General features: G+C 61.8%; 2 protein-coding genes and 2 non-coding genes across 12 annotated transcripts; all 4 read right to left on the bottom strand.

Moving 5' to 3' along the window:
- Window positions 1-66: 66 nt before the first annotated feature.
- On the bottom strand, window positions 67-5,460 carry FAM131A (family with sequence similarity 131 member A). The gene is given in 7 exon segments (XM_069864581.1): window positions 67-994; window positions 1,408-1,536; window positions 1,754-1,936; window positions 2,223-2,316; window positions 3,594-3,718; window positions 5,356-5,401; window positions 5,404-5,460. Coding segments are annotated over 7 exon segments (1,065 nt in total). The 3' UTR covers window positions 67-563.
- A 1,699-nt stretch (window positions 5,461-7,159) lies between these two features.
- EIF4G1 (eukaryotic translation initiation factor 4 gamma 1) lies at window positions 7,160-25,211 on the bottom strand. Of its 9 annotated transcripts, none has more exons than XM_069865099.1 (35): window positions 25,121-25,211; window positions 24,449-24,509; window positions 23,159-23,267; window positions 22,983-23,069; window positions 22,677-22,709; window positions 22,046-22,066; window positions 21,212-21,385; window positions 20,773-20,872; window positions 18,916-19,028; window positions 17,758-17,850; window positions 17,612-17,678; window positions 16,469-17,368; window positions 15,224-15,312; window positions 14,849-15,023; window positions 14,342-14,475; window positions 13,945-14,082; window positions 13,580-13,753; window positions 13,303-13,500; window positions 12,897-13,043; window positions 12,570-12,806; window positions 12,370-12,474; window positions 11,780-11,933; window positions 11,572-11,672; window positions 11,370-11,472; window positions 11,153-11,255; window positions 10,280-10,536; window positions 10,070-10,185; window positions 9,732-9,904; window positions 9,448-9,573; window positions 9,269-9,350; window positions 9,008-9,106; window positions 8,755-8,889; window positions 8,586-8,667; window positions 8,373-8,513; window positions 7,160-8,261 (listed from the first exon to the last, which is right to left on the bottom strand). In XM_069865099.1, exons 3-35 carry the CDS (start codon window positions 23,231-23,233, stop codon window positions 8,080-8,082), a joined length of 4,914 nt encoding a protein of 1,637 aa, XP_069721200.1. In that variant the 5' UTR covers window positions 23,234-23,267; window positions 24,449-24,509; window positions 25,121-25,211; the 3' UTR covers window positions 7,160-8,079. The 9 variants fall into 9 exon arrangements, with proteins under 9 accessions (XP_069721200.1, XP_069721202.1, XP_069721203.1 ...); XM_069865101.1 differs by having other exon boundaries at window positions 11,153-11,243; XM_069865102.1 differs by having other exon boundaries at window positions 13,945-14,064.
- Window positions 13,828-13,904, bottom strand: LOC138724974 (small nucleolar RNA SNORD66). Its single transcript, XR_011338156.1, has one exon. It is a non-coding gene; the product is annotated as a small nucleolar RNA SNORD66 (small nucleolar RNA).
- Window positions 15,101-15,178, bottom strand: LOC138724973 (small nucleolar RNA SNORD66). The gene has a single exon (XR_011338155.1). It is a non-coding gene; the product is annotated as a small nucleolar RNA SNORD66 (small nucleolar RNA).
- Window positions 25,212-25,694: the final 483 nt, after the last annotated feature.

Below are 25,694 nucleotides of genomic sequence, written 5' to 3'. Positions count from 1 at the left end.
AAAGCCACGGCACATCCGTGGCCCCCCACCCCGACAACCCCCAGCCCTCTCCCACTGCCCCAGCAGTTCACAGTATAAAACTCAGTCCAAGAAAAACTGGCTGGGGAGAGAGGAGAAAAGGCCCCCACTCCCCAAATGCCCCCCACCGCCCCAAGCCGAGGGAGCCGGGCATGGGCTGTGGGGCACTGCAGGATAGTCGGAGAGGTTTAGCCATGCCAACGGGGCATTCCCAGAAAGGGACCCCTGGGGTGGTTTGAGGGGAACATGCGAACAATCAGCCCCACTGATACAGTCCTATCAGTATTTCTGGGGGGCACATGTGGGCATCGGGGTAGGGGTCGGACTTCCCCAAGCCCTTCCCCGTGCCCCTTCCCCGCTGTCATGCAAAAATCCAGGACAACAACGTGGCCAAGCAGGGCCAGGGCACGGCGGGGCACACGGACCAGGGTGGGCTGTGCTGGCCCCCCGAACCCTCCCTGCATCCAGCTAGCAGGGTCCGGCCAAGGCGCAGCGGCGGGGGGGCTGGACCCCCGCCAGGAGAAGCAGGGCACCCTAGGAGGGCATCAGGGCTCTTCAGCCTCCTCCTCCTCCTCCAGCGATGCCACCCCAGAGGAGGCCACATCGGAGACTTTGCGGCGGAGCGGGAAGTCCTTGCTCAGCACCACCTCTTCCTCAGCGGGTGAGACGCAGGCTTCAGCGTAGGACACAGAGTAGAGGGAGTCCTGGCACCGGAGCCGTGCCAGGCCCCGCAAGGCACTTTGGCGGGCCGGGGGGGACAGCTTGGGCAGCAGCAGGTCCTCACCCCCCAGGGAGCCCAGCAGTTTGGCAGTGAGTTCGGAGGGGGACACCATCTCCAGGCTGCAGAGGCTGGAGCACAGGGTCTCGGGGGAGAGGGTGTGCGAGGAGTCACTCTCGGGCTCGCAGGAGCTGTGCCGCAAGCCCAGCTGGCACAGGTGGCCCTGCAGCAGGTCTCGCAGCAGCGCGCTGGGCAGATCTGCAGGGAACGAGGATGCCTGGGGTCAGTCCAGGGCTGACGGCGCTGTGGACCCACAGCTGCCCCCCACCCTGTGCTCTGTGGGATGGGACCAGCCCCAGCTTAGGCACCGTGTCCCCACAGCCCAAAACCGCTGCTTGCATGGCACTGGTGACCACCAAAGGAAAAGCCAAGTACACCCTGGCACCAGGGAGAGTGCTGCATTGCAGGGCTTCCCCATGCCCAGCAAGTGAACTGCTTGACACAGTACCAGACAGGGGAACTGCCCCAAAACAGGGTGGCCAGGCTGGAGAATTGGGCATCCTGCTTCCCCAGCCCTTGGCAGTAGATACTGACATCATCAGCAGGACACCAACAATTGTAGCGGGAGAGTTTGCCTGACCTGGCGGGTTCTGGCTCCTCATGGCGCTTACCAGTGGTCTGGGAGCTCTCTGTGTAGGGCATGAAGTCCTCGTCGTAGGACTCATCGTTGGAGTCGTCCCCGTCCACTGAGGACCAGGCTCGCAGCTTGGCCTCAGCGATGGCAAACTGCTCTGCCACGCCTGGCACGGGACAGGCAGAGGTCAAGCATGCACCGGCAGGTGCCCCAAAAGCCCCTCGTCCCAGCACCTTTGTCGCCACAGTGCCGTGGCACAGATGCATGGACGGATGGATGGATGGATGGATGGATGGATGGATGGAGACAACCCGTCCCACTGCCCCTGCCCTCAGCCACGGTGGGGGAGCGTGTCCTCCAACCGTGTCCCGTGCAGTGCCCACCGGCAGCAAAGCGTGCTTCCTGCTCGCCCTCACTCAGGTGGCAGTAGGAGCTGAAGGCGCTTTCCAGGGCGGTGGGTGGCTCCACCGGCTTGCACCAGCCCTTCCACTCGATGAGGTGGGCAACACGGCCCTGCGCCATGGCCGTTGGCTTCGTCACATGCTCCTTCACCACCTGCGAGATGCCTGCAAGATGCGCCCACACATCAGCATGCTCTGGGCACACTGATTTTCCTCCATGGATCCCGCGACCCTGGGATTTAGCTCCCCCAACCTCCAGCCCTTAGGACTCAGCACTTTTCCTCTTGGGTGCCACAAGGGACCCCAAGGACAGCTTGAGCCCCTCAAACCACAGAAGGGTGACTCCAATGCCCTCTCCAAGAAGCTCAGCCCCCTCACCCACAGGCAACACACCCCCCTTCCCCAAATGCCCCCTGGTCACCCCTGCACCCTGGGCCAGAAGAGCAGTTACCATGCAGCGAGGAGCGAGCCAGGGCAGCGATCTCCTGGATGGTCAGTGCGCGCCGTGACTTGGGCAGCATCTCGACAGTATCCTCAACATTGACCTGTGGGAGTGGGTAGGAGCGTCACGGTCCCCAGCCACCATGCCCACCCCCTGCCCCACTCCTGCTGGGGGAGCTCCACGCCCTGGGAAGAAGTTCAATCCCACCCAGTGCCCACCCCACAGGGCCTGAGGTGTCTGTTCTACACACACGTGTGTTACAGGCACACGGACACGCATGCAGAGGGATGGTCACAGCCACTACAGACAGGGCAGTAGGTCACACACTCCCCTGTACGTGCTCCTATGCTGCTAGCACACCCGCACTCTGCACAGGCGCTGTGCACACTCACACCTGTACTCTTAGACATACAGACGTACAGACCTGCACGTACAGACCTGCTCGGTGCACACCTGCTGCATGCACCAGCTCAGGTAACCGAGCATACATACACATGTTGATGCTCACACACACGCACTGAACATAAACACACACATGCACTCGCTGTGCACGGGCAGGCTCATACCCCTGCCCCCGCACTGCAGCCAAGGCCTTCCTCACCATGCACACAGGTGAGCTCCTTGCACACACACGTGTGCCTGCTGCACACGCTCCGTGTGTGCACATACTGCACACACATGCACTCACTATGCACACACACATATACCTGCATGTGCACACACACGTGCGCATGCCCAGTGCTAGTTGGTGCTATCAAGCATCTCCCCCAGCTCGTGCACACACACACACACACACGTGCATGTCCAATACTAGCTGGTGCCATCAAGCATCCCCCCCAGCTCGTGCACACACAAACACACACACGTGTGCATGCCCAATGCTAGTTGGTGCCATCAAGCATCTCCTCCAGCTCGTGCACACACAAACACACACACACGTGTGTGCCCAATGCTAGTTGGTGCCATCGAGCATCTCCTCCAGCTCGTGCACACACACGTGTGCAATGTCACCATGGCCAGGGTCCCTCATGCCAGCCCCCTGCCAGGGCACTCTGCCGCATGTCTCCATGGCCTGTCCCAGTCATGACAGGCCCTGAGCCTGTGGCCACGGGGGAAGCGATGCAGGATTTGGAGGCGCGCAACAAATTGCATTGCCATGGCAACAAGGCACCGTGGAGTGATTTCTCCCAGGATACAGCCCGACTTGTGGCTGACGTCAGAGCAGCCCCGGAGCCGGCTGTGAGCTGGCAGGGACAGGCAGGCAGTGGGGCGGCAGGCAGCGAAGCCTGTCATACCCCCAGTCATGGCTGGGATGGGTGCCTTGCTGTGGGGTAGCAGCACACGGGCACCGTGCTCGGGCACAGCTAGGCTCGGTGGTACCTGGAGGAAGTCCTGGCTGTCGAAGGAGGCCTGGCGCACCAGGCGGGGCAGCGGGCGGGCAGCACTCAGCGGTGACAGCACTTTCACCTCCTTCCACTCCACGCACAGCGTCGTGTCCACAGCCACTGCGGGAAGAGCCAAGAAGGCATCAGCACCTCTATTCCCCTGGCAGCCCCTTCAGCCTCCACCAGGGTAGCAGCTTCTCACCTGGTCTGAGACCAGACACAACTCATTGCAGGACCGCGCTGGAGCAGCTGGGTGCTGCGGCACGGGTGACTCACGCCTGGGCAGCTCTTCCACCTGTGTCAGCGGTAACGCGTGGCCCCAGCCTAGCACTGAGTACTGGGCACCCGTCCTGGCTTGGCGGCTGCTCCAGGAGGAGTGGGGGCAGCTGGACCAGGCACAGGGGGACGGATGGGGCCAGGCACTGTGTGCGTGGAGGGTGGCAGTGCTGTGCCATGCTGCGGGGTGCTGGCACTCCTCCACCATCTCTAACATCCCCCTCTTCGGTCGCCCATCTTTGGGGCAGGAGGAAAAGCAACAAATGGGGTGAGGGGGGTAAAAGTACCTGCACCCCAAATGGATGGGTCTCCAGCCACTCAGGCACAGGCTCCCGAGCACCAGAACCAGGGAAGGTTCCCTGTCACTGTGACCCCAAGGACAGACCAACCCCCAAGGGGCTGGGGCAGTAAGTCTCTGAGAAGCCTCGTTCCCCCTGCACCAAGGCGGGCCCAGTTGACGTAAATCAGCCGTGAAGTGGGACACAGTGGGTCAAACAGCACTCCCCCCTCTGCTGGTAGCCCCTGACACAGGGAGAAACTGCTGACAGCATCACCCCCATATCTAGCTGCGGGCAGGGGTACCCCACGATGACACCTTAGCATCAACAGCTCTGCACCCCTAGCAACAGCATCCCCAGTCACCCCCTCAACCCCACTGCGTGTCTGCAACACTCCAGCACCATCCCAGTCCTCACCAGTGCCAGCCTCTCATACCACAGCCACAGTCCCCAGCGCCCCCATCCCTCCTGCAGCTCCCCCGCAGCATCTGCAGCACCCCCACAGCACCCTGTGGCACCCCACCCCCTGCAGCACCCGCCAGCCAGCCCCTCTGATCCCCCTCAAAACACCTCCACCCTCCCAGATCACCCCCACACCCTCCCAGGCCTCCGACCAGCACCCCAGTCCCACACCCTCCTCCCAGCCCCCTGCAATCCCCTCCCCACCTGCCAGCTCCCCTAAAGCTGCACCTCAGCCCATCCAACCCCCAAATCCCTACACATCCTCACCCCCCCACATCTCCCCACACCCCCAGCTGCCCTAGAGCAGCATCCCCAGGCCTCAGCTCCCCCCATAGCCCCCATCAGCCTAGACGTATTGAGCCCTCCAGAGCCCTCAAGCTCCCTGTATCCTCCCCCACTTCATCTTTAAGCTCCCCAATCCTGTCGCCCCCTCCTTCCCATCTCCCCGCATAGCCCCATTGCCCTAGACGTACCTGAATCCTCCAGAGCCCTGAAGCTTCCCCCATAGCCCCCACCACCCTAGATGTACCCAAGTCCTCAAGAGCCCTCAAGCTCCCTGTATCCTCCCCCACTTCATCCTTAAGCTCCCGAATTCTGTTCCCCCCACTCCCCATGAACCACCAGTCTCCATAACCCACCCCGTATCCCACCCCTTAGCCCCTCAGCATCCTCCCCCCACATTCCCACCCCCCTATCCCGTCCCAAACCCCCCTCCGTCCCCCGCCGGTGCCGCTCACCCACCGATGGTGGTTTTGGAGCCGATGCAGCCCATGCTCCCGGGGCGGGGATCCCCGGTCCTGGAGCTACCGCCGGCTCCGCGCCGCCCGCATCGCCCCCCCGCCGCATCGGCAGCTCCCGGTACCGGAGCCCCGAGCGGTGCCTGAGACGTCACTGCTGGGGGAGGAAGAGGAGGGAAGAGAGGGAGGGGAGGGAGAGGAGGAGGAAGGCTGGGGAAGAGAAGGACGAGGAGGGGAGGGATGAAGGAGGAGGGCGAGGAAGGAAGGGGAGGATGGGGGAGAGGGATGCCGGGAGGAAGAGAGAGAGAGGAGAAGGGGGGGATGAAGGCGAGGATGAAGGAAGAGGGGGGTTGAAGGAAGAGGAAGAGGGGGATGGAGGAAGAGGAGGAGGAAGAGGAGGAGGAGGGGGAGGAAGGCCGGGCACCGCGGAGAGCGCCGAGCCAGCACCGCGGACAGCGCCGACCCCTGACCGGGGCAGCGGGTCTCTGGGTTCGGGGGTCTCCGGGTCCCCCGGACCCGGAGACCCCCGAACCCAGACACCCCCGGACCCAGAGACCTGGTTAACAAAGGTGGTTGTTGATTCTGAAACCTAATGACGGCAATTAATGCAGCAGCACAGAAGGAAGGCAGGAAGGCAGTGCCAGGGTGCCACCCTCCCCCTTAGAATCATAGAATCACTAGGTTGGAAAAGACCCACGGGATCATCAAGTCCAACCATTCCTATCAATCGCTAAACCATATGCCTCAGCACCTCATCCACCCATCCCTTAAACACCTCCAGGGAAGGTGACTCAACCACCAACCTGGGCAGCCAGTTCCAGGGCCCAGTGACCCTTTCCATGAAATATTTTTTCCTGATGTCCAGCCTGAACCTCCCCTGGCGGAGCTCAAGGCCATTCCCTCTTGTCACTTGGGAGAAGAGGCCAGCTCCCTCCCCTCCACAACCTCCTTTCAGGTAGTTGCAGAGAGCAGTAAGGTCTCCCCCTCAGCCTCCTCTTCTCCAGGCTAAACAACCCCAGCTCTCTCAGCCGCTTCTGGTAAGATTTGGCAAGCAAGGGGCAGGAGGAGGCTGAGGATCTCCCTTTTTACTCACTCCCAGGCAGAGGGAGCTCCTGTCCCATACCCCCTCTTCTCCACAGGCCCTGCTGGCCTTTCACTGCCAGTCAGCTCTTTCACAGCATTAGTGCTGCCATGGCTGCAGCTCAGACAGATCAGCCTCTAATCTGGGGAATAACCTCCAGTTAATTATTCTGCACCCTCTGGGCCATGGCCAGGGTGACTCAGCAAGAGGCAGCCCAACACAGCAAAGAGCAGCCCAGCCATGAGGGGCACCAGCCAAACAACACCTCTGTCCCCAGGAGGGACACCCCTACAGGTGAGCCCACCCCACCTCCACTCACCTGCAAGACGCAACAGCTCACCAAAGACAGGCTTGTAGGGGAAACTCAGCTTATCTCCTCCTGCCCAGAGGCAGAACCCAAGCAGAGAACACAGGTCCTGCCACTTCTGTGCCCACAGGAAACAGGACACTTGCGAGACACTTGGAGACACTGGGGCTGTGCCACAGCCAAGTGTGCTGGAAGGGCTGCCTGCTCCACCACAGGACACTCCGCCATGTCAGGCAAAAACTGGCGAGGTGGGGCTGGGGGGGGCTGGCTATAGGCACATCTGCACCCCTTGCCACCCCTCCCAGCCCCTGGATGGAAGTACCTACCATCTGCCTTGGGGTGCCAGGGAGGCTGGCACCTCCACACCAGCCCAGACACAAGGGACGTGGGACGGGGTGGGCAACAGCGGCACACGGGGCATTATTTAGCAATGTTCTTTTATTTCCAGTTTTAAGGTGAAAAGATGCCTTTAAATCTTCATTTAAATACTCCATAAAGAAAAAAAAAAGGCAAAAAAAATTATTTACAAATTCACGTGACCAGTAATTGAATCCTTGTTTTAATAATTACACGTGCGGCTCGTCACATCCGGCGCTCTATAAATACAGGGGACACGGATGAAGGGGCCGCCCTGTCACTTGCCCAATTGTGGCCTTCAACGTTTGGGAGGAAGATGGAGGCTTTGGGGGGAGGAGGGGACGCAGCCTGGCCCAGAGAGAAGGGATCACTGCCCCTCCTCCCCGGCACCCTCCCTAGGTGTCAGAGCAGGAGCTGGGGGGAATGATTTATATTTAAAATAAAAAAACATAGAGGGAGGGTCCAGGCAGTTATGGAGGAATACAGAGAGGACAGGGGAGAGGGAGAAATCACGCTCCTGTCCCCAAACCAAATTTAATAAGTTTATATATATATAATCTCTCTATATTTCAGCAAGAAGTGGGAAGGAGGAAGAGGAGGAGGGAGAGATATGTCCCCATCCCCTCCCCCCTCCCCATGACATGAGTCCGGGGGCGCTTGCCCCGCTCCCAGAAACCCGGGGTGCCTGTGCTGGGAGAGGAGGGGCCCCGACGGGACCCACCGTGACAGCCACCTCCGTCAGCATCCGTTTATTATCATCGTGACAAACTAGTACAGGCCTCGCAAACAGAACCAGGACAGGGGAGGAGGGAGAGGAGGAAAACTGAAAAGAGAGAGGTGGGCTGTGGGGGGCACAGCACATCCCTCGGCCCCAGCATCAGCAAGTCCAGGGGGGCCGGGGGTGGGAGGGGATGGAGTCGCTCCCCAGGGTGCCCTGCTTTCTCTCCTCCCTTCCTCTTCCTCCTCCTCCTCCTCACAGATGCTCAGTTGTTGTCTGACTCGTCCTCAGCTTCCCGGAGCCAGGTGAAAAAGGCTGTCACTGATTTGAGAGCCACCCCTTTGCCCTGCTGCTCAGCTGGGTCCTTGCTGGACTCCCACTTGTAGAAAGCCTCCTCCTTGATGACATCCTCGTCGTAGAGGGCGTCAAAGAACATCCGCAGCAGGTCTGGTGGGGATAAAGGGGAGCCTCTGCCATGCCCCAGTCACCAGCAACCCTGCTGGGGTGGGGACCTCCCTGCCACCCCACCCTTCATCCCACCCGTCCTGCAACACTCACTGGGAGGCTGGTCCAAATTCACAACCAAGGCTTGCAGGGCGTAGAGCGCCTGGAGCTCCTTCTGCTCATCCCGCAGGTACTTCTGCAGCAACTTGGCTTGGTTGCGGATAACCAAGGCATCCACACGGTAAGGGTTCTCGACTGTGGGAGATGGGGCATGAGAGGGGGGTGGCACATGCAGGGGGAGATCCCCCACCTCACTCTGGTACTCACAAATGATGGCAGAGTGACACACAGATGTCATCAGGGCTCTGACGAATGTGTTGGATGAGACCTGCTGCTCACTAAGGTTGGCCTAGAGGAGAGAGTAGAGGGACTGTGAAGTGAGGAAGGAGCTGGGAAGGAGCCCCCAGATCCACAGATGCTGCATCCGCACCCTCACCTCGATCCAGTCATGTATTCTTTGGTTGCTCGGGTTCTCCTTTAGCAGTTCATCCATTTGCTTGCACAGCTCCTCTGAGGTCAGCTCCTTGCGGCTTGGTGTGTCTGAGCTGTCCTCCATCGTATACTCCAGTTTCTGTGGGAGTGGGCAGACAAGCTGTTAAAGGCAGACCCAGGGCAACACCACACTCACAGGACCCCTCGAGGGTACCTCCCCAGCCCGTCTCTGCCCTTCACCAAGGCTGAGCTCCCACCTGTTCTGTGACAAATTTGTTGACATCCTGGTCCTCGGGCAGGAATTCCTTCCAGCTCAGCCCGCCATCCCGCCACAGTTTGCCTACGGTCTTCTGGCTCTGCAGGACAGACAGTTGGCATCAGCATGCCATGGGCTCCATCTCCAGGGAGGGAGATATTGCAGCTCAGCCGTGCCAGCCCCTGCACGCCACCCTGCCCCAACAGCAGGCTGCCAGCCCCCAAGGCAGCAGCCAGCAGTTACACAAGCCCCAAGAACTCACCATGCCTTTGCACAACAAGCCCAGCACTTCAACCAGCAACGTGGTGGCCTTCCCAATGGGCACCAAGGGCTTTGTTATCTCCCTGCAGGGCACAAGAGATCTGGTTGAGTTACATGCCCACAGGTGACCGTCCCACTGGGGACCCCGTGGCAGCTCCCTGGAGGGGCTGAGCCCCCCACCTGAACAGCTCCTTCATGGGGATGCCTTCCTCTTGCAGGATGGGAGTGATAAGCTCAGCCAGGTACAACCAGATGTGCGGGATGTCTATCTCCATGTCTTCCGCAATCTCCAGGATCTCCCGCAGCCTGCAGGGCAGAGGGGGTCAGTTGGGATCCAGCACCACACCCATGCCCTTGGCTGGGAGGGACCTTGGGAGATCTCTTTGACAAGCCCTGGTCAAGGCAGGGCCAAATTCAAAGCTGGGCAAATACCAGCCGGGGACCAGGCTGCCCCAGCCCCTCACCCTTTGTAGTACTGTTCCTTGGAGAGTGTGCCTGTCTTCACCAGCTGGCACAGCAGGACCCCCATGTGCTCACGGGAGATGGTGCTCCTCTCCAACGTGGACTCAATGCCGTTCTGCACGAAGATGTAGAGCGAGGAGGGGCTACCCAGCTCCTGCACACACTGCAAGGCCTCCTGCAAGGAGAAGAGAGGGTCAGTACTGCCCCACAGCCAGCCAAGGCTCCCCTATTTCTCATCCAGGCACCACCAGAACCTTGTTAAACAGCACCACCACCGAGAGAAGCTGAGGACATGTTACAGGGGCCATACGGTGCTGTGCCTTGCCACCTTTCCTCTCACCTTCATGTCATTGATGTGCAGGTATTCCTCTATGATTGCCTTGGATTTCTTTTCCAGCTCCTCATCCGACAGTGCAGGCTTGGGGGATGTAGCACGAGGTGCTGGCTCTTGCTTAACTGTGAGGAGAGAGCAAGGATTAGGCATCAGCTGGGATAGGCAAAGCCCCATCCCACAGCCAGAATCCCAGGACAGCACTCCTTCCCAGCTCACTGGTCTCTCGGCTCCTGTCCCGTTCTTCTGACATGCTAGCAGCCTTGCGCACAGCTTCGGGGCCACCCTGCTTCTCTCGTTCTCGGCCTCTGTCCTCTGTCTCTTTGCTGAAGCTCCTCTTGGTGATGGCAGACCTGTTCCTGTCTGCCCGCTCTCCCCGGTCTGGACGCTCCTGGCGGTCGCTGCCCTTCTCCAAACGTGATTCCCGGTCCCCTCTCTCCCCAGCCTTCTCTGACCTGTCACGGCTGGAGCTGCTCCTAGGCGGAAAAACAACAGACACAGTGTGAAGAGCCCATCACCACCCTCCCTGAAGAGACCACAGCCTGCAGAGCTCTGTGAGGCAAGGCTGTCCCACTCCAGGCCCAGTCCCTTCCAGGGCACTTAATCACCCTCATATTAAAAAAAACATTTCCCTGTTTCTGCCCCCTTCCTAATCATGCCCTTTGCCTTTCACTGCGTCCTTTAGCATAGCCGAGCAGAGCCTGGACCCCATCCTACCCACACTTTGTCCCTGCTGCAGATTGTAGTGAGATTCTATTTTGATTTCCTCTTCTCCTGAATAAATCCAATTCCAACTCTGCTCACGCTCCAGCCTCCACGAGACTCCCTCCAGTCCATCAATGTCTGGTCTCAGGACCTCCAGATCACACCCAGCACCCAGCTGTGGTCCCTCAAGTACCAAAGAGCAGAGAGGAAGCCCAGACTGGAATCAGCCACACAGACTCATCACCAGCTGCGAGACCCCACAAGGCCCCATCCTGCAGCAGGGGATTATTCCAGCCCAGATGCCACACATTTCCCTGCATATTGTGGGGCTCCTCACTGGGCTGCCAACCAACATGCTCACACATCGAGGCAGGGCTGGCTCCTCACCTCTGCACCACACGGCGTGACTCTGGGCTCTCGGCGGGTATCGACTGCTGAAGCGCTGAGAAACGGTTCAAGGTGCTTGTGGCCGGTCGCCCTGAATCAGATGCTGGGTGTGAAAAGAGGGGATTCTCAGAGTTCAGCACCTCCCCAGTTCAGGAACTGCCTGGAAAAGGGTCCCCGCTCCCACCCAAGGGCACTCAGCTGGCCCCACACTGCCTACCTGAATCTGCAGGTTTTGCACCAGACCCTCCACTGCTGCCTTTGCCCCAGCTCAGCCGCCCACCCGGCGCAAAAAGCTGGTTGTTGGAGTCAATGGATCCAGGCTGCAGGCAGAAAGAGAGAGTCAGCTCCGAACCCCCACACCGAGGCAGGATCTGGGCCAGGTATTCAGCTCAGTTGCCCACACTGCACCCTCAGCTCACCTTAGTGATTTTCGTTAGCCGGCTGGTGTCGATGGGCCGGTTGCCCTTGCTGATGGGTACCGTGTTCCAGCCATCATCTGCAACCAGGCTCGCACGCCCACCTGGACACAATGGAGGCAGACATAAGGCACAGCCCAGCCTCACACAGTGTCCAGTGGGAACAACCCACCCCTGGCAGCTTGAAGTGCCCTCAAACACGGGCACTCACCACTGGAGGATGGCCCAGGGGGTCCTCTTCTCTTGTCCTTAGACATGAGCTGCTGTACTTTGATGTGTTCCCGGTGCTCCTCCATCTCTGCTTCCTTGTGGATCTGGTCAATGGTTTTGGGGCCCTGGTCTCCTCGCCGAGGCACCCAGCTATTCTGCAGAGGTCAAGAGAGAAGCAAAGGGGGTGCTGAGCTGGCTGGAGAATAGAGGCAGAAACATTCCCTCTTCCAAGCCATTCCACCCTGAAATCCTCAGGCTGGTTTCCCACCTCAGCCAGCACAGCTCCCTGCACGCTGTGGCAGCTTTTGGCACAAAAGGGCTCAGTTTTATGAGCCCCCCTGCATTAAACAGCCGCTGGTTACTGTGTGCCCACTATCATTACCATGCTAACCAAGGGCTGGGGGCTAGCGTGGTGTCTCTGGGGCTGGCACATACCCACCTTTCCCGTCCCAGACATGGCCGGGATACATAGACTACCATCCCATCTGATACATGGACTGCTGGCACTCAGAGGACACAGGCCAGCATCTCCATGGGACCAAGCAGGGAACAGAGGACCGTCCCCCAGCAACAGCGGGCCATGCACCTTACCCGTCTGAGGTCAATCACATCCTGCAGCATGAAACGGATTCGGGATGATGTCTTCTTCTCTTTGATGATCTTCTCCATCTGATTGAAGTACTGGTCCATCCTGGGCTACAGAAGGACAGAGTCACAGTCACATCCCTCCCAAAGCCAAAGGCCCAAAGCCAAGGGTAGCGCAAAGCAAGGCAGGGCAAGGCAAGGGGTACCTTGGCCTTCTCAAAGTCCAAGTCCTTGCCAATGGTAGTAAGTAGGCGGCAGAGGCACTCAAGAGACTCCTCATCATGGTTTTTGAGTAGCTTCACCACACAGTCATGCATGATGGCCTCTGTCAACATCTTCAGTTTGAAGAGCTCTCCAATGAACTTGATGTTGCCCAGGGATCGCCGGCGGGCCTTGTCCCGCGCCTCCTCCAGTTCATCCTTCATGCGCGCTTTCTCCTCAGGCTACAGAGAACAGCGGGGCAGCTCAGAGCCCAGACCCACCCCAAGGACGCCCACGCCAGCCCTCAGTCACAGCCTCCCACCCCAACTCACAGCACTGGCATCGTCCATTTCCTTTTGCCGCTTCTCGAAGATCTCATCATCATCCTTGTCCTTCTCAAACTCTTTCTGACAGCGGTTGAGCAGCAGCTTGCGGAAGTTCACAGTCACCGTGGGCTTGTCTGTTGTGGGCACTTTGAGCTGCAGGGAGAGGTAACAACCCAGGTAAGGAGCATTAGTCATGTCTCCCACAAAAGCTGGCCAGCTAAGGTCCAGGCACTGCTCAAACCAGGAAAAAGCCAACCTACACCCTCACAATGCCATTCTAACACTCTCAGCTTGGTCTTGCATCCACACACCCCAGTTTCCACATGAAAGGATCAGCACCCTGTTGAGCTCAGAAAAATCCTCAAACAAACCCCTGCCAGCTTTACAGGAGGCCCCCCCAACCCCTGCTTACCCCCATAAGGCAACGGCACATGTTAGCATAGGCAACAGAGAAGTTTGGCTCCGAGATAGCTTTCTCGAAGACGAGGTCGATGACACCTTTGAGCCGCTCCTCCGTGTCAATGGACAACTCCATCACCTGCTTCATCAGCTGCTGGAACATCTGCGGCGTCAGCTTGTTGAGGATACTGCGGACACGGCGGAGCAGTTCCTGCAAGGACAACAATGTCAGCAAAAGCCAGGCACAACCCCCTGCTTCCCTCCCACTGCCCATCTGCCCCAGCTCCCACCTGCGTCTTAATGTTCTCAGGATCCTCCTCCTCGGAGGCACGCTTGCTGCTGGGTTTCCAGGCCTTCTCAGCCTTGTTCAGCTTGACGTCCTCATTGAGGGACACAGTGGCAATGATTTTGCGGGGTTCCTTCCTCTGGCTCTGCTGGGAGCGACGGGGACCCAACCCTGAGGGCTGACGCAGGGAGAAGAAAGTCAGCTCTTTGCTCTGGGACCAGCCAGGCTGGCTCCCAAGGTGTCCCCATCCGCCTGCTCAGATCCTCAGTTCCATCACGGACATCAGTGGCCCAGACACAACGGCTCGAAGGCTTGATCATCACAGACAGGCAGAGGGGCACAGTGTGGGTGAAGCAAGGAGATACTCACCAGGCCCCGGTTGCCCATGACAGGCCGGCCGAGGTTGGCGAAGGCGGGGGTGAAGTCAGGGCTGCAGTTCATGCTGCTGAGGCGGATGGGGTCAAGTGCCCGCAGTGGGGTCTTGTTGGCCTGAGAAGGTACACAGGGCTGAGGATGCCCAGGGGGCAGAGGAGCGGGATGGATCCATCCCCCAGCCTCAGCGCTGGGACAATGAACTGGAAAGATGGCCCCAGAGATGCCCCCACACACACCACCCCCAGGCTCAAGGCTTGTTGCAGATGTTGCAACAGGACCCCGAGCACCACAGGTAAGTCCCAGCCCTGCCTTGACAAGGAACAGAGCAACAGCGCCAGAGCCCCCACCCAGGCACCACCCACACTCCCCTTATTTCCAGGGCCGCACCGACCTTGTCCAGCACCACATCTGTGATCTGGGGCAGCCCCTCGGGTTTCTGCATGCTGGCAAAGATGAACTGGAAGCCCAGCAGGAACTCCCGGTCATATCGCTTTTTCTCCTCAGGGTTCAGTGGCTTCCATTGCTCTGCAGCAGAGCCAGAGGGAGACCTTGACACAGCCTGTTCTGGTATCCTCCTCTACCCCAAGCTATGGCAGGTCCAAGCCCACCCAGAGACTAGTGAGGTGGGATGTAGACAACCACAGAGCTGCCCCAGCCTGGTACACCATGAGCATGACACTGCTTGCTTAGACAGAAAGCCTGATGCCACCAGCTCCCTGCAGGACCTTTGCACTGGGGTCTCTGTGCCCCATCTTGTGCCAGGCTTGGGGATAAGATGGGAAGAGAGCATGAGGCTTAGGATAGTTGGACCATTCCACCACTACCCTCCCCACCCTCCCCAGTGCTAGGTCCAGAAATGGCAGCTTCCAGCAGAAGCCTGGACCAAGGCATGGCTCACCTTCCTTGTAGCGGTACTTCTGGTCAGCAGCCTTGCCCTTCTCTGGGGCCAGCTTGTCCTCCTTCTCCTCCCACGTCTCCTCTGACTCTTCCTGTGGACGGGCAGGGGCCACGTCCTCCACTTCACGGGCAGGTGGCTTGTTCTCTGCCTCCGAGGCACTGTCGCTGATCTGAGACTGAATCAGGAAGGACAGGGACAGCAGTCACCCCTCAAGCGTGGTCCTGTCCCTTCTCCCTGCACCCAGGCCCCCACCTCTCTCAGATCCTCATTACCATCACAGAGTATCAGTGGCCCAGACACGATGGCACAAAGCAGAGTTCATCACAGGAGGAGACAGGACATGGGGTGACCCCCAGACACTTGTGGGACACTCACCTCTTTAAAGGCATCCAGCAAATCGCCTACTGCCTCCTTCTTGTTCAGCTCCTTCATCCTCCGCTTTTTCTTTGGCACCGACATGGCGACTGGGAGGAGAGGCAGGGAGGTGAGGGACAGGAACCCTCCCAGTCCCCCGCCTACCCTGACGCCAGCTCTGCGGTCACTGGCAAGGCACCGGTAACAACTTCAGGATAGGGCCACGGAGAGCAACAGGAATGTGGTCCTACCACCCCAGCACAAGCCCCGTCCCCAGACACGCCGCATACCCACCTGAGCATCTGCAGCCCTGCAGATCCCACAGACAGCCTGTCAAGGCACCCCATTCCCTGAGCATGCACTCCAAAATATACTCCATATGAACATACCTCATAGCTCTCCCTGACCGGCCGCTGCACCCCGCTTTACCCTGTGCCTCTCCAAAGCACCCCATCCACACCTCTTCCCTAGCGCAGCACTCCCCATCCTCCTCAGGGGATCCCTGCAGACACCCAGACCCCTGTGCAGGGAGGCCCTTACGGGGACACCCCCATGCACACCTCTGCCCCACATGCGCTCCCCTCCCTGGCACCCCTATACCCCACCCCATACCAGAGAGGCACCCCAGAAGCACATCTGCCCCCAGGTCACCTTCCTAGAGTCTCCCTGTATCCCTGTACAGGATGCTAACACGTCCTGGGTACTCATCTCCTCCCACTCCCCCCGTACGCCTATGTAACCTACACCCTCCTGTGCAAGGCACTTATTAAAAAAAAAAAAATCAAATCACATATCTTCACCCAGCACATCCCCAGGGCACCCCACTTTCCCCAGGCATCCCTGTGTACTCGCATACTCCTAAGCAAGAGTGCGCTGTGCAGCTACAGCCTCGCAGCTCCCCCACCACCTCCCCATGCATCTGGACAGCTGGAGACAGCTCTCAGGTTGAGCCCAAACACATCCACCCCACACCTACGTGTAAGGCACCCCATAAAACACCCTTCATGACACCCCATTTACCAGGGCACCCCACACATACACCCCTCCATACTCACGCCTCATGCCTGGATGCACTCCCCAGACATCTCCCCCCATCTCAACACCCACGGGCGCTTTGCCTCCCTCCCAGCCACCCACACCCATGCAACCAGGGCCACCTAACCCCGTCCCCCTGCTCCAAAACTGTCCCCTGTGCCCCAGTGCCTGGCACGCCACCCACGCACCCGACACCCACCCTGGGGCACCGCGCAGCCCTGTGTTCCCAACCTTGCGCTGTCGCCTCTGAGGTCTGCGAAGGGGCAGGGGCCGGGCTCAAGCTCCGCTCCTGGGCCTCACCAGGGCCTTCACTCTCCTCCTCCTCCTCCTCTGCTTGAGGGGAGGCAGGGGTACTGGGCTGGGCTGGCTCCTCAGGCTCCGAGACAGGGCTGACATCCGAATCGGGTTGTTCCTCGCTCTGCTCTGCTTTGCTGGTGCCCTCCACTCCATTGGGCAGGGGCAGCTCTTCGGGCTGGGCAATGGGGGAGTCCAGGGTGGGCACCGGCACTGGCGTGGGCACGGGCTGGCACACAGGCACCTCGGGGACCGGCTCGGATGCCTCCTCTAAGACCCCGTTGGCCTCAGTGGCGGGCTCAATGGCAGGCTCGATGCAGGGCTCTTCCCAAGGCGGCGTGGGGCTGGGGGAGGCAGGTTTGGCAGGTGCTTCAGGGGCCTGCGGTATGACGGGCGGTGGCGATGGCGCAGCAGGCACCAGGGGCACAGCTGGCACCAGGGGCACGGCCTGCATCTCAGGGGCGATGGGCACCGGCAGCACCTCGGGGGGCGCAGGTGCCTGTGGGGCAGGCTCCGGGAGGGGAATGGCCACTTCCTCCTCCTCCTCCACCTCCGTGACCACTGTGTCCATGTCAGGCGCGGGCACAAGGGGCAGCTCCACAGTCCCTGGCACTGTAGTGATAGCGCTAAACGTCTTGTGCGGGTCAGGCAGCGCTTCGCCCAGCTCCGCTTTAGTGTCCACGTCCACAGGGGGCTCCATTGGCACCAGCGTCACAGCCGAGAGCACCACGGTATCCACCTCGGGGATGAGAGGAGGGGGAGGCGATGGGGACGCTGACTTGCTGGGCTCTAGGGAGACGGGCTTGCTCACCACCAATGCAGGCTTCGGGCGGTCATCTGCAAGGTGGGCAGCGTTAATTGAGGATCTCTGAGGGTCAGCTGTGGCGAGCAGACAGCCCCCATAAAATCCTGGGCCCAACGTGGGGACACAATCCCTCAGATACACAGGGAAAACATTGGAGCCCACAAGCCCCTCGTGAACCAAGGACAGTGGAGCTGGCACCTCACCCCTCACAGTGCAAATGACAGCCTGGCCGGAGCCGTGCCAGCTGGCACGCCTACCCCAGCACGGGCACTTACCTGGCCGGACAATAACTGCTACATGGGGGGTCTCTCCATTAGCCTGGGGTTCCAAACTGCTTCCAGCCTAGGGACACAAAGAGAGAGTTCAGTAGGGCCCCGTGTGCCTCTGCTACCCCAATCTGGGAGTCGGGGCAACTCCTTACCTGTGGAGGAGTAGGGGTGGATGAGGTCCTTGCGCCAGACATGATTTCTTCAGTGATGTCTTTGCCACCTTGGTTGGGGTCTCGTATCCGGATCTGTCCATGAGTCAGGGCACAGAGGGAGAAGCTGTCAGCAGGGTGGGGGACACAGCACATGGGCCACCCCCTCTTCCCGGGCACAACACCCTAGGACACCCCTTTTTTGAGTGGGGAGACACAAGACTCATTCAGCACTGTGCCTGCCCCAGGCACATACAGTTTGGGGACCAGTGGGTGCCACCTCCCCTCCTCATGGGGCACAGTGCCCCACAGACACCGGCCTGCCCCAATGCCCAGCAGGCAGGGGTGGTGCAGGGCAAAGCAAGAGTCACAAGCCATTGCACCAGGCAGCCAGAGCAAGTGCCATGGCCTCAGGCCAGCGTACATCTCCAGGGCTTGGGGGACCCCAAGGCACCCCACTCTGGTGCCGGGGCTGTGTGGAACCCCCTTGCTTTGGGAGTAGTATACGAGACTGGCCTCAGCACACCAGCATCACAGCGAGCCCCACACCACCCCAGGCACAGCCCAAATGTCTGCAGCTTCGCTGACCCCCATGCCTGCCATAGGTGTAGCGGGAGCTGTGATACACATGTTGTGGGGTGAGTCTGGGGGTAAAAGTGGGTCTGGGACCTTCGTTGGGGGCACAGTACAGCCAGAGGTCTTGCTCCCTCCACCCCCAAACAACCTGCTCCTGGGTCCCTGAGCAGAGGCCTCTCCACTGTGGAAGCACCAGCATCCCTGAATACCGATCCCCAGGGCACCCCCTGCTCCCCAGCAAGGGGCCATGCCGGCAGCCACCCGGCTCCCTGCTATAAATAGGCCCCACACGAGGCCTCTGAGCACCGGCATCTCCGGGAGCAGACAGCAGTTGGCAGCCGCGGCACCCCCGCCCCCCCTCGGGAGCAGTGACTCAGCACAACGCTGCCCGCCGGGACAGCCAAGGTCGCCAGCACCCACTGCGCACCCTGTTCCACCTGCCAAGCCCCCCAGCCTGGGGAGCACAGCCCCACACCGCCACCCCCTCCTCCAGCACGCTGCACTCCATCACATGTGCTCCAAGGGCTGGCACTGTCCCCTCCGGCGCACAAACCCCTCCATGCCCGGAGGCGGATGGCTCCTTACCGTCTTGCGTTCGCGTTTTGGGGGGATTGGCGGCTGCTGGCTCACAATGACCTGGGCAGCGGGCACCCCCGCCGGGAACTGCTGCACCCCCTGTGCTGGGTAATACGCGCCCGCTGGAGGAAAGGAGAGTGCGTGAGATGGACCGGCCAACCTAGGTCCTCCAAGCCCGTCCTGGGGAACCCCAGATCCTCAAAGACAGGGGTCTGCCAGGAGCCTGGGTAGCCCGTGCTGCTCTGCAGCAAACCCCCATCGTATCCAGTCCGTCATCCCAACCCATCCAACAGGCCTGACCGAATTCCTTCCCCGTGAAGCAGAGCGTCCCTGCACCACCCCCACGCCCAGCCAGGCCCGCGGGCACCTGCCATGCCCACCGGCTCCACGCCACCGATGGCCTGTCCGCGACACTTGGGCCATGCTGGGCTCAGTGTCCCCGTAACAGCAGAGCCTGCCTTCCTGCAGGCACCCTTATCTCGCCCGGGCCGGCACCAGCCCAAGGGCGGCACCAGGCAACCCCATCCACACCCTCCATTCACACCCAGGCAGAGAATCTCGGGCTCCCCACGCAGTCTGAGCCCCCAGTAAGCCCAGCCCGGAGGAGCGATCTGTGCTGGGGGCAGAGTCAGGCCCCAGTCCAGCACTAGCACAGGCCCCCAGAGTTGCACCCAGAGCATCAGGGAGTATCATTCCTAGAGTGCTGCCAGCAGGACATGGATGTGGGGGTCACAGGTACAGCTGAGCTGGCCTCGGCCCCCTCCAGCTCCAATACCTTCCCAGTTGCGCTTAGCCTAGAACTTGACCAAAGTGTTCTGGGGGCTGCCCCAACCCTGCCCCGGGGACCCCTCCCTCTGCACAGAGAGGATACGAGGGCAACAAACAGGCCTTCCAGCCCAGGATGGACCAAGCGCGGCAGGAGGGAGGGAGATTCTGAGCTGCCCAGCCCTAGAGACAAGGGAGGGCTGGCTCATGGAGGGCCACACCATGCCAGGCCACCCACCCAGTCTTGGGGTAAGAGGCACGCTGCTGCCGGCTCCCCTGGAAACAGCCACAGAGGAGAGAAAGGGAGAAAACCCACCCCGAGACACCCCAGTGCTGGGCACGAAGGAGCTGCTGTGCCCTGGCCGGAGCACAGGAGCCAGCCACTGCTGGGGCCACCTCCCTCCTCCGAGAGGCCAGCTGGGCCCCAGGACAAGAGGGAGGGAGGATGGGCACATACCTGACTCAGGAGAAGCCCATCTCCGCCCCGGTTATGCTTTGCTGCCGTGCCGGGGCCAGGCCGGAGGCCTCGGCTCACATTTCTGTGTCTGCCGGGCCTCCCAGGACCGACCAAGCCTAAATATAGTCACAGCTTGGGTGGCCACACGGAGCGGGGAGGAGAAGGGGGGCTGCTCACACCACTGCTCACCAGTGCCAGGAGAGGGCAGGCACGGAGCGGCCCTGGCACCGCATGCTCAGCTCCTGGGGAAGCGGGGAGCTGAGGGGGTATCAACAAGCACAAAACTGCTCACTGTCTTGACAGCGAGCAAGGGGGAAGAGGAGATAAAGTCTGCCCCGGCCCTCCGCCAGGCAAGTTAAATATTAAACGGCACCGATTTGGAAAATGGCGGGGGTGGACAGACTGGTGGGACGCGATGCACAGCCCTCAGTGCTGCTGGGAGACAGGCAACACCTCTGTCCCCCCAAACAGCCTGTAACGAAGTCACAGAGATAGTCCCAGTGAGCCAGAAAAGGCAGAGGGGTCTGTGCTCTGCTCCTGAGCACAAGGGGCTGCAGGCAGGCCAGAGGCAAGGGAAGAAAAAAACAGGGGAGTGCTAAGGCTGGAAGAGCACCGGGCCGGCAGAGCAAACCCCTCATTCGTACCGTAAGTCCCAAATTCTGTGGGGTTGGCTCCAGGATAAAAACTAGGGGCTCCGGGCTGGACCGGGTACTGCTGTGTTGGGACGACGTATGTGGAGCGACCCTGCAATGGAGGAGAAAAATGTCAGTTACCTCCCCTGTGAGGCATAGATGTACCCCCAAACCACAGATGTACCCCCAAACCTGCCTGTGAACCAGCTGGGCACCAGGGCAGAGAGCAGAGCGCACCAGTCACCTCGAGGGACTGCCAGGGAGGGGAAACAGTGCTGCCTGTTGCCTCTCTACAGGGCCAGGAAACACCTTGCTCAAATCAGTGAATGCTCAGAGAGCCTGGGAGAGTCCCCCCACCTCCCAAAACAGACCTGGGCTCCAACCCCGGGAAACAGCCCCCAACAGTGCCCACTCCAGCCCTCTCCCATGGAGCCCAGAGCACGGCCCTCACCTGTCCAGGAATGTAATAGGCTCCTTGGGAAGGTGTGTAGGATATCTGGGAGGGTATCATCATCACCTGGGAAGCAGCCGGATACACATGGGCAGGGGGGCCGGGCCGGGCCGTCGTGCTACTCTGTACGCGGGACGCACTGGCGGGAGGCTGTGCCCTGTTCTGGTAGAAATGCTTGGGGAGAGATGGAACACAGCGTCAGGCAGAGGCCCCGCACACCCATCCAGCACCAGCATGCTCAGGGTGGAAGCACCTCTCACCCTACGTGGGAGGGAGCAGCTTGGCACCGCACATCACCCCGAAGTCAGTCTAGGTACCAGAAAAACGGGAGCAGCTCCAGGAGAAAATGGGGAGAGTGGAGACCCTCCCCCCACTCCACAACCAAGATGCAGCCCCACCCCCCCGACCCCGGAGGTGACCCCCACCCTAACACCATCCTGTCCCCACGCACCTGCGGGGCCACCTGGGTCCACCCGACCCAGCTCATGCCCGGCACAGCCCCCTCCCAGCCCAACGGGGGCCGGCAGCTCCAGCGCACAGAGCCGGCCACGGCTGCACGCAGCTCAGCAGCGGGTCCCGGCGTGCTTCGCACCGGTTCCTGCCAATCGCACTGAATGCTGGGACACGTAGTCCTGCCACGCTGAGCCGCGCCGGAGCCAGACAGCCAGGGCGGGCAGAGCTGGACAGACAGGGAGACCAGACCACGCCGGCCATCCTGACCCAGCTTCTTTGCCGGGCAGGAGCGTCCCTGGGAGCAGCAACTCAAGCCCAACAGCGAGTGGGCAAGGAAGGAAGGGTCCGCGCACGCACCCCAGGGCAAGGAGGAAGCATTACCTGAAGAGACCTGAATCCTCCCTGTTAGCAAGCGCACGCATACAGAGGGAAAAGGGGAAAGAGAGAGACAGGAGTTACCCAAATTGGGACAGGGCCTGGATGCAAGGTAGAGGAGAGGACAGGAGGCTGGGGAGCCCCTTGCTCAGTGCTCATATCCTAATTCCACCAGGGTCCCCTAGAGGGACCTCCAAGGGACAGGGAAGGGTTTTGAGGGGCTCCCAGCCAGCACAGCCAAGAACATCACCAGATCTGTCCCCAGCAGCTCCTCCACACAAGAGGGCTGATGGAGGTCCAGAGCCTTGCATGGCAGTACAGGACCTTGAGAGATCCCCCACAGAGTGGGGAGGAAGAAGAAGATGAGGAAGAGCACAGGCAGAAGCAGCAGCCTGGGCCAGGGTTAGCACATGCACAGCCACATGCTGCAGGCTTCATGCAAGGAGAAAATTGGGGAGACACTGCAGGGAAACCTCTGCAAAGTCAAGCGTGTGTCCCCCTCCCACCCCAGCAGAGCCTGACCCCCAGCTCTAGGGCCCCCGGGTGCTCCTCAGCCCCTTTGGGGCCAGGGTGGGTGTTTCTGTGCAGTGTCAGCGCAGGGTGCTCTGCAGGCAGGGTGGGGGAAGTGGGTTAGTACCTGCTGGTGAATAGCCCGAGGCCCTGCTGGAAACTAAGAGAGGAGAAGAGGAAGGTTTGGGGGCAAGGGAGGAAGGAGAGAAGAGCAGTCACTCGGGCATCCCCAGCTGGAGGCATCTGTCCCCCCACCCCAAGGCCAGGAGGTTCCCAGCAGGGGGTCATGGTTCAGATCGTGGGTGTGTGTTGGCCCTGGGGGGTACCAAGGGGCTCCAAGCGCCCCCAAGCACCGTGGTAGTCGGGGCTACTCAGCAGAACGCTACTGGATTTCCCCCGTATCGCCCCCTCCAACCCGGGGTGAAGCCCTTACCTGGCGCGGCTGAGAAGGCGTATTCATTTGTGAGGTCGGTGCCGGGTTAAAAACCACAGGTGTCGTCTGACCAGGCGGGAATGTCGGCTGGAGGGAGGGAAGGAGATGGCACCGCCACCCTGGCACAAACCAGGGAGGCAGAGGTGGGTCCCACCTAACCCGAAGGGGCCAGTTACCTGCGGCAGTCCGGGAGAAGGGGCAGGGTGCGGGGCTGTCGGGGCTCCTCCTGTGGGCTGTGGAGCTTTGTTCATTTCATGGGGTTGTGCATAAGGATCCCCTCGCTATCTGTGGGGACAGGGACAGCAGGTGTAAGCTGGAGGTGGGAAGCACCCTGGGCATTGTCTCCCATCCACATCAGCCCCCAGAATGGGACATATTTAGGCCCGCAGCATAAAGCTAGACACCGGTCGTGCCCCATGGACAGCATCTCACCAGGGCACAGACCCCCAGCTACTTCTATCCGCCCCACTGGCAGATAGATCGCCAGATCTATAGATAGATAGACTGGATCACCCCATCACAGGGGTCCTGTCCCGGTGGAGACAGAGTCCGTGGGGGCTCCGGGAGGCGGGCTGCACCATCTCAGCCTCGGCAAGCGGTTACCCCAAATCCAGGCAGTGAAACAGGGCAGTGTGGGGGGTGTTACACGGGAAAAGAGGCAGCACCGGTGTGGGTGTTGCTAGTCTACCCAGCCCAGACAAGAGCAAAGACCGCCCCCATCACACCCCAAACCCAGCCGTGACCCCCAGCAGGACTGACATCCCCGAGGTGACCCCACAAAGCCCAGCACACAAGCAGGGAGCCGTGCCCGTGACCTGCTGCCGGCACCTAAGCCACCACCAGCTCCAGGAGGGCCGGCGGCACCCCGGCGTCAGCGCCCCGGCGTCAGCTGTGCCCAGCTCCACCCCGGCTGACCTACTAAGCGCTTCCCCTGGCCGGCCAAACCTGTTCCTGCGAGTGGTGCCGTGTCCCCAGCGCACGCCGCAAACACCTACCGGGGAGGGCAGGCAGGGAGCAGCTTCTGCGTCCCCCCGCCGGCTGCCCTGCCCGGGGGTACCCTGCAGCCCCCCGCCACCGCCAGCTCCGGGCACCGTCCCAGTTGGGCCTTGGCAGCCAGCACGACTCTCCCCGCCCCGGGGCAAAGGCCGCCGGGGCAGGACGGGAGAGGCAGAGCCCCCCCAGCCCGCGAGGGGCTCCCGGGGGCACCGAGCCGCCTCCCGTAACCGGACCGGGCTGCCAGGCTCGTCCCGCTGCCCCTCCCCGGGGCTAGACCCCGACACCCCGGGGGGGGATCGCTCCGTCCCGGTGGAGACGGAGCCCGTGGGGGCTCCGGGAGGAGGGCGGCCCCATGTCAGCCTCGGCACCGGTTACCCGAAATCCGAGGGGGGGCGTCACAGGGGGGAAAGAGCAGCGCCGGTGCGGGTGAACGCGGCGGCCCCGGCACCGGGAGCGAGCGGGATACTCACCCCCCCGCGGGAAAAACCTGGGCCGGCGGTGCGGGCGTGCAGGGACCGTTCATCCGACTGACTGCGAGAGAGCAGGGGAGAGGTCAGCGGGGCGGCGGGGAGCGACCGGGGCCCGCGGGGGGAAAACAGGGGCGGCGGAAGGCGGGGCTGGCCAGGGATCGGGGGGGGATCCCGGCGGCGGCGGCCCGGGCCCGGCTCCATCTTGTCGGCGGGCGCGGCGCGGGCCCCGGTGCGGCATCCGGCGGCGCCGCTCCCCCCCCGCCCCGCCGCGGCCCCTGCCAAGGACACGTGTCACGCCCGCCATGGTCCCCGCGGGGCCGGCACCGGGGGCGCGGCGGGCACGCACCACGTGCGGCGGCCTAGGCGGGCGCGGCGGCGGCGGCGGGAGCACGTGCGCGGCGGGCGGCACGTGGGCGCGGAGCGGCGCCGCGCGGCACCGGCGGGGCGGGCCCGGCGGGGAGCGGAGCAGGGGCGGGAGGCGGCGGCGGCGCCCACGTGGTGGCGGTGGCGGCAGGGCCCGGCGGCGCGAGGCCCGGGGCGGCGCGCGCGGCCCGGTACCGGTGCCGCCCCTCCTTTTCCCTTTCCCCCCCCCACCCCACCCCCCCTGCACTCCGCTCGCTCCCCCCCGCCCCCCCCTCCGCGGCGCGCGCCCGCCCCGCCCCCGCCCGTTACCTTCAGTCTCCTTCAGCGCGCGCGGCCCGACGCAGCCGCAGCGCAGCGCAGCACGACCATTTCCGGAGCCGCGCCGCGCGCAGGGGGCGGGGCCGGCGCCGCGCGCCGCCGCGGGGGGGCGGGGCCGCGCCCCCAGCCACCGCCCACCGCACGTGACGCCGGCGCCGCTTCCCCCCCAACCCCCACACGGCCGTGTCACGGGGCGGGGCGGGGCCTTCGCCGGTATGGCCGCGCCCCACGCACAGGCCACGCCCCCATGAGCACGTGGCGCCCAGCGCTCCCTGCGGCACCGGGAGCGGCTCCGCTCCTCGCACCCCGCACCCATCCTACTCCTCCCGGGAGAGTCACCCCCCAACACACACGCCCCGGCCTCCCTCTCGCCCCGCTCCCCACCTCGGGTGCTCCACGGGGTCGGCGGGGTTTTCCTCTTTCCTAAAAATACTTCCCCCATGGTTGTGGTATAATTAGGGGCAATGGGTATAAACTGGAGAGGGGTGGATTTAGACTAGACATTGGGAGGAATTTCTTCATGCTGAGAGTGGTGAGACACTGGCACCGGTTGCCCAGGGAAGCT

Source organism: Phaenicophaeus curvirostris, chromosome 10 (genome assembly GCF_032191515.1).
Source record: "Phaenicophaeus curvirostris isolate KB17595 chromosome 10, BPBGC_Pcur_1.0, whole genome shotgun sequence".
In the NCBI taxonomy this organism is placed as follows: domain Eukaryota; kingdom Metazoa; phylum Chordata; class Aves; order Cuculiformes; family Cuculidae; genus Phaenicophaeus; species Phaenicophaeus curvirostris.
This window is presented reverse-complemented; position numbering and strand designations above follow the sequence as displayed.